Source organism: Onychomys torridus, chromosome 6 (assembly GCF_903995425.1).
Source record: "Onychomys torridus chromosome 6, mOncTor1.1, whole genome shotgun sequence".
Taxonomy (NCBI): domain Eukaryota; kingdom Metazoa; phylum Chordata; class Mammalia; order Rodentia; family Cricetidae; genus Onychomys; species Onychomys torridus.
The window spans coordinates 77,853,430-77,868,491 of NC_050448.1; the positions used below are offsets into that span (position 1 = coordinate 77,853,430).

A 15,062-nucleotide genomic window follows, 5' to 3' on the forward strand; every position below is an offset into this window, starting at 1 on the left:
GCGCGACGCGAGGGCGGGGGCGCCGCGTGCGCGCGCGCTCTCGTGTGCTCGCCTGCTCGCTACCTCGCTCGCTCTCGGCGGCCGCTCTCGCTGTGGCTGCGGCTGAGGCTGGGGGCGGCGGCGGCGGCGCGAGCGGCGGGCGGCGCGGGGCGGTCCGGCGGGTTCAAAGAGGAAAACATGGCGGAAAACAAAGGCGGCGGTGAGGCAGAGAGCGGCGGCGGGGGCAGCGGCAGCGCGCCGGTAACCGCCGGGGCCGCCGGGCCCGCGGCGCAGGAGGCGGAGCCGCCTCTCGCCGCGGTGCTGGTGGAGGAGGAGGAGGAGGAAAGCGGCAGGGCTGGCGCGGAGGGCGGTGCGGCTGGGCCCGACGACGGGGGGGTGACCGCGGCCTCCTCAGGCTCGGCCCCGGCCGCCCCGGTCCCCGCGGCCTCAGTGGGCTCCACGGTTCCTGGGGGCGCGGCATCGACGCCGGCCCCGGCTGCAGCGTCGGCCCCGGCCCCGGCCCCGGCCCCGGCCCCGGGTCCCTCGTCGGGGCCGCCTCTCGGGCCACCAGCCTCGCTCCTGGACACCTGCGCCGTGTGTCAGCAGAGCTTGCAGAGCCGGCGTGAGGCGGAGCCCAAGCTGCTCCCCTGCCTGCACTCCTTCTGCCTGCGCTGTCTGCCGGAGCCCGAGCGCCAGCTCAGCGTGCCCATCCCCGGGGGCAGCAACGGCGACGTCCAGCAAGGTGAGCCGCAGGCCGCGCCCTGGTGCGGGTCTGGTGTCGCGGGCGGGGGTCCTGGGGCTGCTCGGAGGTTGCAGTGCTGAGAGGTTTCAGAGGCGAAAGGCACGGCCCCGGGGACGGTTACCAGAGAAGCTGCACCGCCGGAGATACGGGGAGGCAGAAGGGAGGGGTGCCGGCAGCGAGGGGCTGGGGGAGGGGATGCTGCGAGGGAGGTTTGAGGCGCTTCTGCAAGAGGGTGGACTAACAGACAGAAAAGGGGTCTGCAAAACCCGCCGTGAGAAGTGTTTTTGGGTGCAAGGGCTCTGGCCCGGGAGAGTTGTACGAGTGAGTGGCCAGATCGGGGTTGGGATGGATTGCTTTGGAGAGGGGAATTGGCCTGTTCTCTGCTAGGAGAAAGAACTACCGATTAAATGATAATAAAAGGCATCGGAAACCTTAGGCTAAAAAGAAGGCCCCACGATGACATTGCGATGAGGAGCTCGGTAAGTGGTAAAGGTTGTGAGGGGCCTGCATGGTTAGGGGAAATCCTTGGATTTGAGGATGAAGAAACGAACTTGGAACGGAAGAGAGTGTTCGGAAGAGTTGGGCTTAACATTATTTCGTTCGTTATGCATTAATAGGCCCAAGTATTCAGGGCACTGTACTAGGACTGAGTAAAACACTCAGGATTTCATTCAGTCTGTGTAACCTGCTGTAGTAGAGGTGGCTACCATGGTTGGGCATGATGGAGGGAAGGTCTGGGGGGAAGCTTCCTGGTAAAGGAAGTCCTGGAGCATGTTTCTTGATGAGTGAGCACCTGGATTGGTTGCACAGGGCACTTTCTACAACCCTTTAACTGAAAGATATGTGAGGTGATTGGTGGAAGTTAGATTTACTAATGGGCTCGATACTTAAGGGATCTACCCTTCCAGTTTCTGAAACTGTTATGTTTAGATGTGTTATGGATTTGAGATGCAGTATTGGAATTTTCCATTTCCTAGAAAGATCTCTTGTGTACTCTGTAGCAGAGTATAAGTACTCATTATGAAACTATGTTTCTATATCGAAATTAAGAAATACATTAATAGGTAGATACATCCTACAATTAAATGAGTTAGGTTTTATGACAACCTTGCTAAAAGGCTTATAATTTCAAAGCTTTTTGAATGACTTTGGAACTGCCAGGAAGGAATTCTGGGTTATGCCAAAGAGTTGATTGGAATTTATCCTGCAGACTAGAGGACTTTCTTGAAGGGGTCTCTTACCCTAGGCTGTCCTCAAACTCTATGAAGTGTCTCGGATGACCCTGAACTTCTGGTCCTACTGCTTCAGCCTCCTAAATTCAGGGATTAGCCATGTACCAGTACTCCTAGATTTATGTAGTGCTGATTGTAGTTGGAAAGTTGGGATTTTTTTTGGGGTGCCAACCAGCTCCAGAATAAAGACATGGAGACTAATTAATTATGAATGTTTGGCCTTAGCTTAGTCTTGTCCTGCTAGCTCTTATAACTTAATTTAACCTGTTTCTATTATCTACGTTTTGCCTCAGAGCTTTTTACTTTTCTTTCCTTCTGTATGTCCTACTTGCCTGCTTCCTCTCTGGCTGGCCTCTGCCCTTCCCCCCATCCTCCTCCTTACTTTCCCTGCTGGGAAATCCTGCCTATACCTCCTTCCTCACTATTGGCCATTTAGCCTTTTATTAGACCAATCAGGTGCCTTAAGCAGGCAAGGTAAAACAGCAGTACATCTTTACATAGTTAAACAAATGAAACACATCTTTGCATAGTTAAACAAATATTCCGCAACAGCTGGTGGTGGAATCTAGGATTTCATTCTTGTTAGGCAAGCACTTGACCATCTGAGCTGGCCCAGCTTCTGAAGAGCTTTTCTTTCTTTCTTTCTTTCTTTTTTTTTTTTTTTTTTTTTTTTTTTTTGTTTTTTTTTTTTTTTTTTTTGTTTTTTGAGACAGGGTTTCTCTGTGTAGCTTTGCGCCTCTCCTGGATCTCGCTCTGTAGACTAGGCTGGCCTCAAACTCACAAAGATCCACCTGCCTCTATCTCCCCAGTGTTGGGATTAAAGTCATGCGCCACCACTTCCCGGCTGAATTTTTCTATCAGGAGGAAAAAACATACAGATTTGTGATCCAGAAAGATGATGTAGGGCACTTGGAGGATCAAGGAGAGGCAAGGCTTCAGGCAGGGGGACCAGTTAGAATCTTGACAATGATCTAGGTGAGAAATTCTTTGGAATAGGCAGTTAAAAACTGATACCAGATGTTCTACAAGGACACATTTGGTATTAGGGTAGGTATTGGCTTTATGAGAAATGCTGAATTTGGTTTTTTTTCCTAGGGCCATTTCCTAAGAAATTGGAGAGATGAATTCTTTCTTTTCTTTCTTTTTTTTGAGACAGGGTTCCTGTGTGTTTAGCCCTGGAACTTATTCTGTAAACCAGGATGGCCTTAAACTTGGGACACTTCTGCCTACTGAGGACCAGGATTAAAGGTGTGCACCACCATTGGCCAGCCAAGAATAAAGTTCTTAGCTGAGTGTGGTGGTGTATACCTATAATTCCATCACTTAGGCTGAGGCATGGAGGATTGCTGTTTCGTCCAAGGCCATCCTGGTTTACATGGTGAGTTCACAATGAAAGGCTGTCTACAAATACAACAACAAATAAATTAAAATCTGAGTTTTGGTTGATGGAGATACTAAATAATAATAGCTATAAAGAGGATAACTGCTTATGGCCCTTAAGAGCATAATAAGACACATGAGAGTCAGTGTTCTTGTGAAAGCCTGTGTTAAGGGAGACATTTAGAGGGAACCAAAGATGCAAATGTATCTGATTAGCTGAGGGCTGAAGTTACAAAGTTGGCTCTCTGAATTTGTGCAGGAGAGAGAATAATCTGTAAATTCCTTCAATTCTCTTCCCTTTTGTTTTTGAACTAAAATAAGTGGAAAGGAATAAACACGGTCACTTCTAAGTAATGCTGCTTTCTAAGTAATTTTGTTTTCTGAGGAGTATCTAAAACAAATGGAGTATTGAATCAGCCATTTTTAGGCAGACAATCTAGGAAATATTTTGTCAGTAACTTATATGTGCCCTTTACATTTCATAGCACAGTTAAAAATCTAATTTTCTTACTTGCTCATCTTTGTTTTCTGTTAGACTATTGCAGAATGTGTTCAATAAAGGACTTTTGAGCAAATAAGAATCATCTAAAAGCCAGGGGCTGGTGGCACATGCCTTTAATCCCAGCACTTGGGAGGCAGAGGCAGGTGGATCTCTGAGTTCGATGCCAGTGTGGTCTACAGAGTGAGTTCCAGACAGCTAGGGCTATGCAGAGAAACCTTGTTAAAAAAAGAACCAAAAACCAAACAAAAAATCATCTTCCTAATACTTCAGCCCTTTAATACAGTTCCTCATGTTGTGACCCATAAAATTATTTTTGTTGCTACTTCATAACTAATTTTCATACTGTTATGAATCTGTAATGTAAATATTTCTGTAGATAGAGGTTTGGCAAAGGGGTCATGAGCCACAGGTTGAGAAACTGATCTAGGGGGATTGGAGAGATGACTCTGGTTAAGAGCACTGATTACTCTTACAGATGACCAAAGTTGGTTGCCAGCACCAAGGGAACCCATCAGGGGGCTTTCAACTGCCTGTAACACTGCCTGTAGCTCTAACATGGACACAGACACACACACACACAAATCTTAAGATATGAGTCATTGCCGGGCGGTGGTGGCACACGCCTTTAATCCCAGCACTCAGGAGGCAGAGGCAGGCCAATTTTTGTGAGTTCGAGGCCAGTCTGGTCTGCAGAGCGAGATCCAGGAAAGGCACAAAAGCCACACAGAGAAACCCTGTCTTGGGAAAAAAAAAAAAAAGAGTCATCTGCAGAGCTTATTTTATTAAATGTTGATTTTGGGGATTTTTTTTTTTTTTCCAGAAATTTGTTTGATTTGAGATTGACTCCATGTAACTATACCTTTTTTTTTTTTTTTTTTTAAATAAATAACTCCAGCTCTAGGGGTATTCTTTTTTTTTTTTAATTTATTTAACTTTATTTTTATGTGAGGGTCTCCTGGAACTGGAGTTAAAGACAGTTGTTAGCTGCCACGTGGGTGCTGGGAATTGAACCCGGGTCCTCTGGAAGAGCAGCCAATGCACTTAACTGCTAAGCCATCTCTCCAGCCCCGTAACTAAACCTTTAAAATAGAGTTATTTGTGGGGTGTTTTGCCTGCCTGTATATCTTTGCATGTGTGTGCCTGTTGCCTTTGGCTAGAAGAGGACATCAGTTCCCCTAAAACTGACTGTGAGACACTATGTGGGTTCTGAAAATCGAACCCAGCTTCTCTTGAAGAGCAGCCAGTGCTCTTAATAGCTAAGCCAGCTCGCCATTCCTTTATTATTATTATTATTATTATTATTATTATTATTACTATTACTATTTTAAAATTTAACTCTACCTTTTTATTTTCAAGGTGGGGAGGTTGGATTCAGGGCCTTTATCATTTAAGGCCAGCCTTCTACTGATTTTACCTCCACCTCTTGTATCTGCACTTTATTATTGTTTTTGAAACAGGATCTCATGTAGTCCAGGCTGGTCTCAGACTTGCTTGTATCTATCTGAGTATGGTCTTTAACTCCTTATCTCCCAAGGACTAGGTTTGTAGGCATGTGCTACCAGATTGGGCTTGTACACACACACACACACACACACACACTTTTAAAATGCTCCTCATGTGATTCTGGTGCAGGTAATATCTACCAGACTTTGAAGAACTTGGATTTAAAAATTTTAATTTTTATCTTGTGAGTGTTGTATCTGGATGTATATGTGCATACCATGTGCATGCAGTGCCCATGGAAGTCAGAAGAAGGCATTGGATCCCCTGGAAATGGAGTTATAGGAAGTTATGAGCTGCCAAGTGGATGCTGGGAATTAACCTGGGTCCTCTACAAGTGCAGTAAGTGTTACCTTGCCTGCTCCTGGTATTTTGAGAAACAAGTTTAATTTAGTGTTAGAGCATTGGAAAATCAAACTAGTTCATACTGGTTGAATCTCAGTAGTGAGCTTTTAAAAGTGCTTTTGTGGTTTAAAAAATGTTTGATCCTTATCAGGTTGTGTCAGAAAAGCTTTTAATAGTGTGTACATTTAAATCTATAATGTAACAGTAGAAATACAAATTTTATTGATACGTCAGAACAAAGTTTGTTTCAGATACCAGCACCCCTCCCCCCTTTCTCTTTGTAGACCTAGCTGTCCTGAAATTTGATGTGTAGGCCATGCTGGCTTTAAACTTACCTCTGCCTCCTAAGTGGTAGGATTACAGAGGAGACCTACTTGGGTACATTTGTGATAGCACAATGATGAGGCCTCCTATTCCCTGGAGATGGAGTTATAGGCAGTTGTGAGCCACTTGATTTGGGTGTTGGGAATTGTACTGGGATCCTCTGGAAGAAGAATATGTATTCAGAATAGCATAAGATGGTGGCTTCATGCCTTTCCACTGAGCTGTACATCCTAGCCAGCCTAAGTCATTGTGTCCATACTGCTACTTTGTTAAGAGTTTTGAGTTGAGTTACTTTGAATACTGCATTTTTTTTTAAATGGAAAATCATTTAATTGAAAGTGACTGACAGACGATGTTTTCAGGCATGGGTGTTTGGCAGCCATTATATCAAGAATGAATGAACTGAGCCTGTCACTTATAGGAAAACAAGTTGCAGTATATGTTTGCCAAGAATAAAAATTGAGCTTTTAAATGAAAATTGGAATTTTGGAAAAAGGGTGTCTGTTGCTGTGAGCCTGACATTTTTTTAGTATTTAAATCCTTTTCTGATGACATTGGTAGAGCGCGTGTGTGAGCATGTATTTATATTGGATAATAAAATGTCAGCATTTGGAAGAACTATACAACCCGGTGAATGAATATTAAACCAACTGATCAATGTGTAATGTTGTAATATGCCTAGGAAAGAGATTCTAAGCACAACAGGCTAGAAGGACATAGATTTAAATATAAGAGAAGTAAAAGGTTTAGGAGTCCACATTACAACAGATACTTAGAAATGTACTTTTGAAGTTTTTCTGTTATATGAGAGAACTATCAGTTTTTCTACAATTATTTAAATTGAAAAGACTACTAAATGTAATCTTTCCTTTTCTTAAGTATGTAGTTATATGAGGTTAGGTTTTTATGTGCTTCAAAGAAAAAATATAAAGACAGATTAAATGAGCTTGGCTTGGTGGTACATTTCTGTAGCCCCTGCTACTTGAGAACTTGATAGAAGAAGATCACCTAAGTCTACAAGTTCAGAGCCAACTTGTTTCAATGTAGTGGAACTTTGACTAGACAACCCTGATTAATGTGAAAGTTTATATCACAACTTCTACTAGCAGACGTTAAAGAGATTGGAAATAATGTAGGACAATGCCACTCTTAACTATGTACATATGTATACATGTATGTATTTTGGTGGTAGAGATTGAACCCATGGCCTGGAGCATTCTAGACACATGCTTCATCATTGAGTTATAGCTGTAGCTTCATACATACATACACACACACACACACACACACACACACACACACATACACACATATGAAAACTATTTCTGATAGAATTATATTTTGTTATGTATGTGGTGTGTGTGTGTGTATGGGTACATGTATGTGCAGGTATATGTTCACATGTGGGTGCCTGCCCATGGAATCTTGAAGTTTATTTTGGGTGTCTTCTTCCTTGAATACTCTACTGAGGCAGGGTCTCTTGCTGAACTGGGAGCTTTCCACTTCCAACCAATCTGGCTAATGGTTCCCCTGTTTCTGACACTCAAGTATTGAGATAACTGGCAGCAGTCAGGCATACCCTGCTCCCCCCACCCCCCTTCGTTTTTCAAGATAAAGTTTCTTTGTGTAGCCCTGGCTGTACTGGAGTTTACTCTGTACATCAGGCTGGCCTCAAACTCACTGGTATCCTCCTGCTTCTGCCTTCTGAGTGCTGGGATTAAAGGTGTGCACCACTTGACTGAACCTTCCTATGTAGACCAGGCTGCCTTGAACTCAGATCTCTGCCTGTCTCCCTCTGCCTTTTGCCTCCAGTCCTCCAGCCGTCTGCCCTTGTCTCCCAAGTGCTTGGATTAAAGGTGTAAGCTCCCATGCTCAGACTGTGGTGTTTTAAAGTATAGGTTCTGGGAACTCTGGTCCTCATGCTTGTATAGCAAGTACTTTGTATCCATTGAGCCATCCTCCTGTGCCCTAAGGAATTGATAACTATTTAAAAAATTTTAATATTCTGTGTATAAATAGCTATAATGTAGGCAGAAGTGCTTTGAGTCTTTTAAGAACTAGAATATAAAGATTCTAAGGTCAAAATAAGACCTGATTCTTTAAAGGACAATAAGAAAATGATAATTTACAATTATTGGGACAGTGAGAATAGGAGGTGTCAGATTTGTTCACTTATAGTCTTGAGATTAGGTGTATACATCAGTATGCCCCTAACAGAATGTAAAAATGAAGTAAGCACTTATTACCTGGAGTTAGCCTTTTCATAAATAGTTCACCATAGACCTACTGATCTTGTTTTCTTTATGGTTATGACTTTTCTATCACTGTTTTTTTCCTAGTGCCAAGTTCAGAGATTAGGCTGGCATGATGGATAAATTAACCTCTGTCTTTTCTGTGAGTCACAAACTGCCCCTCTGTCCCTAGTCATTAGACCCAAGGGACAGTGGGAAAGACTGCAAGACTGAATGAACACAGATGCATCCTTTGTAGAGAAATGCTTAGTCCATAGCTTAGTGATGAAAGAGCGGGTACTACATGGTACTAATGAACAACCCCCCAGCTCCATATGTTGGGGATCTATCCCATGGCCTTTACATGTTATGTTAGACAAATGCTATACAGCTGAGCTACACCACAGCTCCAGTAATGCTTTTTGAATGTGTGTATGTGGTTTACGTTTCTTCTATGAATTGTCTGTATGTTTCTATTTTTCTTCCGACTACTTACCTTTGCTTTTGCAAGAATTCTCAGTGGATTATGTATATTTTTTGTTGAATATGTAAACTGAAGATTATTTTGAGCCTGTGTATTTTGGTATGATAATCAGCCTCTAACTCAGGTAGACCTCTTGTTTTTTGTCTTTTATCTTTTTGTGGTTAGTGTCCACTGTTTCTCAAGGCTGATCTCTATGACCAAGAAAACATGACAATTAACAATGACTTCCTAAACAGTGCCACCAGCTGGGCACCAGGTGTTCAATACCAGAACCTAAGGGGTATTTCTCATTCAAGTCACCACACCAACCACAGGGTCAACAAGTCACCTATGTAAAGCAGAGTGGCCGTGTAGTGAAGAAGGGAAACGAGGCTTGAATAGAGTACTCAGGATGTGTGTGTGAGGTGGGGGTAAGGGGAGAAGAGGAGGGGGCAGGCAGAATTGTGATTAGGAAGGGTTGCAGGGAATGAAAAGGAAACAAAAGAAATGAAAGAAGAATAGAGCCAGCTATGGTGGTGTATGCTTGGTTGCTTAGTGGTAAGAAGATCAGGTGTTCCACATCATCCCCAAGTACATAGCAAATTCAAGGACAGCATGAGCTATAGAAGACCACATCTCAAAAAAAGCAAACCCCCAAAATGCCTCAAGAATTTGGCAGTTAGGGCTCAGTGCTTCTAGTATGGTTGTAGTCAAAATCACTAGGTAGGCTACAGTTATCTGAAATTGATAAGGCTAGAAGAAGATGCACTACCTCAGAGTTGCTCTCTCATATGGTAGAAAACTTTTTCTATATGGGTCCCTTTCAAAGGACTATAAAAGAGTGTTCTCACAGCACAACTTTTCCCCAAGAACCAAAGATCTAAAGTATAAGGAAAACAGTTGTGTGCCTTAAATGACCTGGCCTTAGTCACAGCAGAATTTCTTAAATAAAAAAAATTAAAATGCCCTTAGGATCTACCTCAGAGGCTGGCTACCAAACCAAAATACATAGGCTCAAAATAGTAAACAAGGTAAATTTCTGAGTGTTTTATTTCTAAGCCAAGCAAGGAAAGCCCTCTATATGTGGTAATTATATTAAATCTTCCTCAGTTGAGCAAAATGTCCCAAGTTATTCTATAGATGTTCCTGTTCTTTTTTTATTTGTTTGTTTTGACATGGTTTCTGTGTAGCCCTGGCTGTCCTGGAACTCTAAACCAGGCTGACCTAGAATTAATTCCAAGATCCACCTGCCTCTGCCTCTGCCTCTTGAGTGCTGAGATTAAAGGCATGTACTACTACTGCCAGGCCTTTATTCTTCTTTAAGTATTACAAATAATTTTACTAGGCTATTTTATTGAAAAAAATTTTCAATGAAAATTCTAGAAATTTTCTTTTGTTATGTAAGTTCCTTTTGTATCCTTGATATTGTCTTAAAGCCTAGAACATTTGCTCTACCCTCTGATACCGTGTCCCCATATTTGGATTTGGTGGGAAGTATTAAATAACAGTTATGAGTCAGGTTTCAAGAAGTGTGTTTGCAGTGTAGTATGTTATGCAGGATTTGAAAGAGATCGCTCAGATTTTTACTTGAAACATTACAAATGACTGCTGGAACAAAATTTTTGGAGCGCTTTGGCCTGTTACCTCTTCGTGGTTCATTAATGGAATGCTAATATCAAAACTATACAACATTTTTTAGAAACAAGTCTCACATAATAAGTACTAGTGTACAGGGTGAATGTTATTGAAGAAAACATTTACCCGTTTTTATATGGAATACAGTAGATATGAGGTAGGGTGCTTAGAATTTCACTGTGCTTGTACTTGTAAGTCTGAGGAATCACAAGTAACAAAAGCACTGCATTTCAGTGTTTTCAGGATATTAAGTTTTCTGTTTTCCACTCAGTATGGATTGTGGAGCATATTAGGGGGGGATGTGTAATAACTTTGAGCCCATTGAAACTTGCTGAAGTGATTAATGATCAAATTATTTAAAAAATGGTGTAAGATATTTTGTAACAGTAAATCAAATAGTCATTGAAATGTTCAGAAGTAGAGATTAGTTATGGCTGAAATTTGCTGCTTCTGCCCATAATGTTGCCTTGCAGATGATCCCTTTTTCTCATATGCATGTTATATATGATTGATTTTGATCTGTATCCTTTCACTTGCAGCTCAGACTGTTCTGACATCTGTCCAACTTTTCCTCTTAATATTGTATGCACTCATGCCTGGCGGTGGTGGTGCACGTCTTTAATCCCAGCACTCAGGAGGCAGAGCCAGGTGGATCTTTGTGAGTTCGAGGCCAGCCTGGTCTACAGAGTGAGAGATACAGGAAAGGCGCGAAGCTACACAGAAAAACCCTGTCTCGAAAAAACCAAAAAAAAAAAAAAAGATAGATTGTCTGAATTAATAATGGCAGGAAAAATTAGCTGTGGATAGTCAATGAATTATTTGAATACTCCCCTTGAATTCATCTCCACTTTGTAAAATAACATGAAGTCCAAGCCAGATTCAGTATTGCTTGTCTGTATTTCTAGCACCTGGGATTTTGAATTTGAAGCCAGCTTGGGTTACATATAACATGTTCCTTTGAAAACAAAGCAAGGAAATGACCAGTCTCAATGTAAAACATTTTCATGTTACCCTATTGCTTATAAAGATCTAAAAGGTACAGTAATGTTATTTTTCTAGTGCTAAGAATCAAACCCAGGACTTCTCCATGTCAATGAACCATCTCTTCCCATACACTCATTCATTCCCCCTTTAAAAAAAAATGTCAGGTTTCACTGTAAATCCACTCACTTTAACAAACAAGGCCACTGAGGTAGATTGATAAAGTCATACTTAAATACGGCTCTTTCATGTTGGAGATACTAACCTATAAAATAGAGGGAGTAATGAAGAAATCCAGCCTGATACTGAGAAACAGGTATTGGAGCGAAGTTGCAGACACTTGTGAGTTGTCATGTGAGTGGGGATTGAATCCAGTTCCTCTGAAACAACAGCCAATGCTCTTACCCACTTAGCCATCTCCATCCCCTTAGTTTGATTTTCTAACTTTGAAGTTTAAGTACTTAAGTAAATGTTTCCCTTTAGAGGGTTTTCAGTAGCTGTATTGTAATATACTGATGTTATTTGTATGTGTGTGTTTATTCTTATGTGTGTCTGCAGTACCTAGAAGTCAGAGGAGGTTGATGTCAGGTCTTCCTAAATTGATTTCTGGACTTGATTTTTTGAGAATGGGTTTCTTATTGAACCTGATTGAGCTAGACTGGCTGTCCAGCAAACGCTAAAGATTTTTCTGTCTGCCTCTCCAGTGTGCATCACAGTGTGCAGCCCATCTTTTTTTATCTGGGTGCTGGAAATTGAACTTAGATTCTCCAGCTTGGTCATAAGCACTTTACCCAGTGAGCCTTCTTCCCAGCACTGTAATATGTTATTAACAACAAGCATCAGGGGCTAGAGATGGCACAGCAGTTAAAACACTGACTGCCCTACCAGAGGATGTGGTAAATAAATACTTTAAAATACAAGCATCATTATAATCATCAGTATTTCACTGTGCAAGAAACAAATGCAAATATATTTTCAAATTAATATTGGAATCTTTTTTTGGTTTTTCAAGACAGGGTTTCGTAGCTTTGCGCCTTTCCTGGAACTCACTCTGTAGACCAGAGAACTCACAGAGATCCACCTGCCTCTGTCTCCTGAGTGCTAAGATTACAGGCGTGCACCACCACCGCCTGGCAATATTTGAATCTTATAGTCCTATTTGGAAAGTGATTGGAACATCATACTAGTTAGTGATGTTTAGGTCTCAGAATTCACATAAGCTCTTTTAATTATAGGTGTCTTCAGTATGACACTAAATCTTTGTGTTGGGTATGTAGTAGTGTAGAATATTAAAATTTAAAAATGTTATGTGTGTGTGAGATCAGATGACAGGGTGTGTGTGTGTGTGTGTGTGTGTGTGTGTGTGTGTGTTTAGAAAGTAATAGAGGCTTTGTTGAGACCAGACTTAACAGGTACTGAAGTCTGGAGAGTTTAGTTAAACTGGTCTACATACATCAGGCAAAACACCCATACACACAAAATAATAAAAAAGGGGAAAAGACACGCCACATCTTTTTTTTTTTTTTTTTAAAAGAAAGAAAGACACCCCATACCTTAAAAAAAAGTTTCAGAACTCTGTGGATTCAGTTGCATTGGGCCAACAAACAGTACATATTAAAAGCATCTTGGGGCTGGAGAGATGGCTCAGAGGTTAAGAGCACTGCTTGCTCTACCAAAGGTCCTGAGTTCAATTCCCAGCAACCACATGGTGCCTCACACCATCTGTAATGAGATCTGGTGCCCTCTTCTGGCCTTCAGGGATACATGCAGACAGAACACTGTATACATAACAAATAAATAAATCTTTGAAAAAAAAAATCTTAAAAGATTGCATAGAATAGTACTGTGATGAATGTTGGTGAAAATGTGACCAGAGCTTTGCAGAAACCTATGTTGTATTCCTTATAGGATTAGTTCAGCATTTGTTACATTTTTTTACAAGCAGTTTTATAGAGATAACTATCCTACATAATGAGTTGTCAATGCAAATAAAGTCAATGTAAGTGGAAACATCACTGAAGACTGTTTGATCTGATATAAATCTAGCCACTCTCAATTTTTTTTTTCTTTTTTTTAATGAGATGTAGCTCATTGGAAAGGGGGCATGCCTCACTTGCCACAAGGCCCTGGATGTTCAATCCCCAGCATTGTAAAAACAAACCTTGGGTTGGGGATTTAGCTCAGTGGTAGAATGCTTGCCCAGCAAGCACAAGGCCCTGGGTTCGATCCTCAGCTCCAAAAAAAAACAAAAACAAAAACCAACCAAACAAAAACTCCTTAATTGTAGGCTGAAGATAAGGATCAGAGGTTGTGAACCTCCATGTTGGCACCAGGAACTGACCCCAGACCCTCTGCAAGAATGTCACTGCAGAGCCATCTCCCTACACTGCCTGTTTTTAAAGGCTTTTCTGAGTCCCTTGACTTTTTTTCACTACATATAGATAAATGTTGTTATCTGTATGCTAGTTTATCTGGCCCACAATCCTGTCTGTCCAGCCATTATGGGGACTGAACCTTTGGACTCTTGTGTGCTAATTATGTGCTTCATCTCCAGCTTACTACATTAAAATTAATGTACTGATTCTTTCTTTTCTGTGAACATCTTCCTTCCTTCCTTCCTTCCTTCCTTCCTTCCTTCCTTCCTTCCTTCCTTCCTTCCTTCCTTCCTTCCTTCCTTGTTGTTAGAGTTTTCCTGCCTGGCCCAGTCAGGACAAATCTCTCTTACCCGCCAGTCCCACAGTCGCTCAGACCCAACCAAGAAAGCACACAGAGACTTATATTGCTTACAAACTGTATGGCCATGGCAGGCTGCTTGTTATCTACGTTTTCTATCTTAAATTAACCCATTTCTGTTAGTCTATACTTTGCCACATGGCTTGCGGCTTACCAGTGTCTTTACATGTTGCTTCTCATGGCGGCGGCTGGCGGTCTCTCTCCCCAGCCTTCTACCTCCCACAATTCTCTTCTCTCTTGTCCCGCCTATACTTCCTGCCTGGCCACTGGCCAACCAGAATTTTATTTACACAGAGCGATATCCACAGCACTTCCCCTTTTCTTTTTTTTTTAAGGGAGGTTTTAACTTTTACATAGTAAAATTACATATAACAAAACAATTATCAAGCAAGAATTACAGTTACAATATGAAAGAAGATATCCTATCTATCTTATATTTGTGAGTCCAAGGTTTTATATCTAACTTATCTTTTATCATAACTGAGAAAATTATAACTATCTAGTCTTCAACCACATCAAAGACCTCAGAAGGATATAATATAACCTGAGAACCGGGAGAAGGATGCAAGCAACTTTCGGGAGTCTTGCAGGGTAGACAGAGACAGCTGGCAGCCTGGACAGTCACCTAATGTTCCTTGTAAAGTTGGGGCATTTGTCTTCAGCCCACAGGGCTAGAGTCTCTTGGTCACTTCTCTCAATGTCCTGTAGAATGTCTGGCAGTTTCCTCTGTGAAGCAGGAACCTGAAGGACCATTTTGTCAAGCAAAGTTTAGTGGTCACCTTTCTATGGGTCCTGCATGTCCAGTCGATCAAGCAGTCCAGGCAAGAACAGTTTCTTGCCCAAATGGCTATTTTTGCTAAGGTGAAGATAAGATATGAAGTGTCTTCAATGCCCATCCTCCTCTCTGAAGTGAATTGGTGCTGCCAGGAGCAGACATGTCTCACTGTCCAGAAAGTCTAAATTTTAAAAATATTTTAAATGCCATATTCTGAAGGTCTTTGAAGTATTTGAAGAT

General features: G+C 41.9%; 1 protein-coding gene across 2 annotated transcripts in view; it reads left to right on the forward strand.

Annotated features, from left to right (window-relative positions):
* The first annotated feature begins 99 nt into the window (after positions 1-99).
* Positions 100-15,062, forward strand: part of Trim33 (tripartite motif containing 33) — a 93,922-nt gene continuing 78,959 nt past the window's right edge. For both annotated transcript variants that reach the window (XM_036189584.1, XM_036189585.1), the window contains exon 1: positions 100-721. In XM_036189584.1, coding sequence (XP_036045477.1) covers positions 178-721 — 544 coding nt within the window. In that variant the 5' untranslated portion in view covers positions 100-177. The remainder of the gene's footprint in view (positions 722-15,062) is intronic.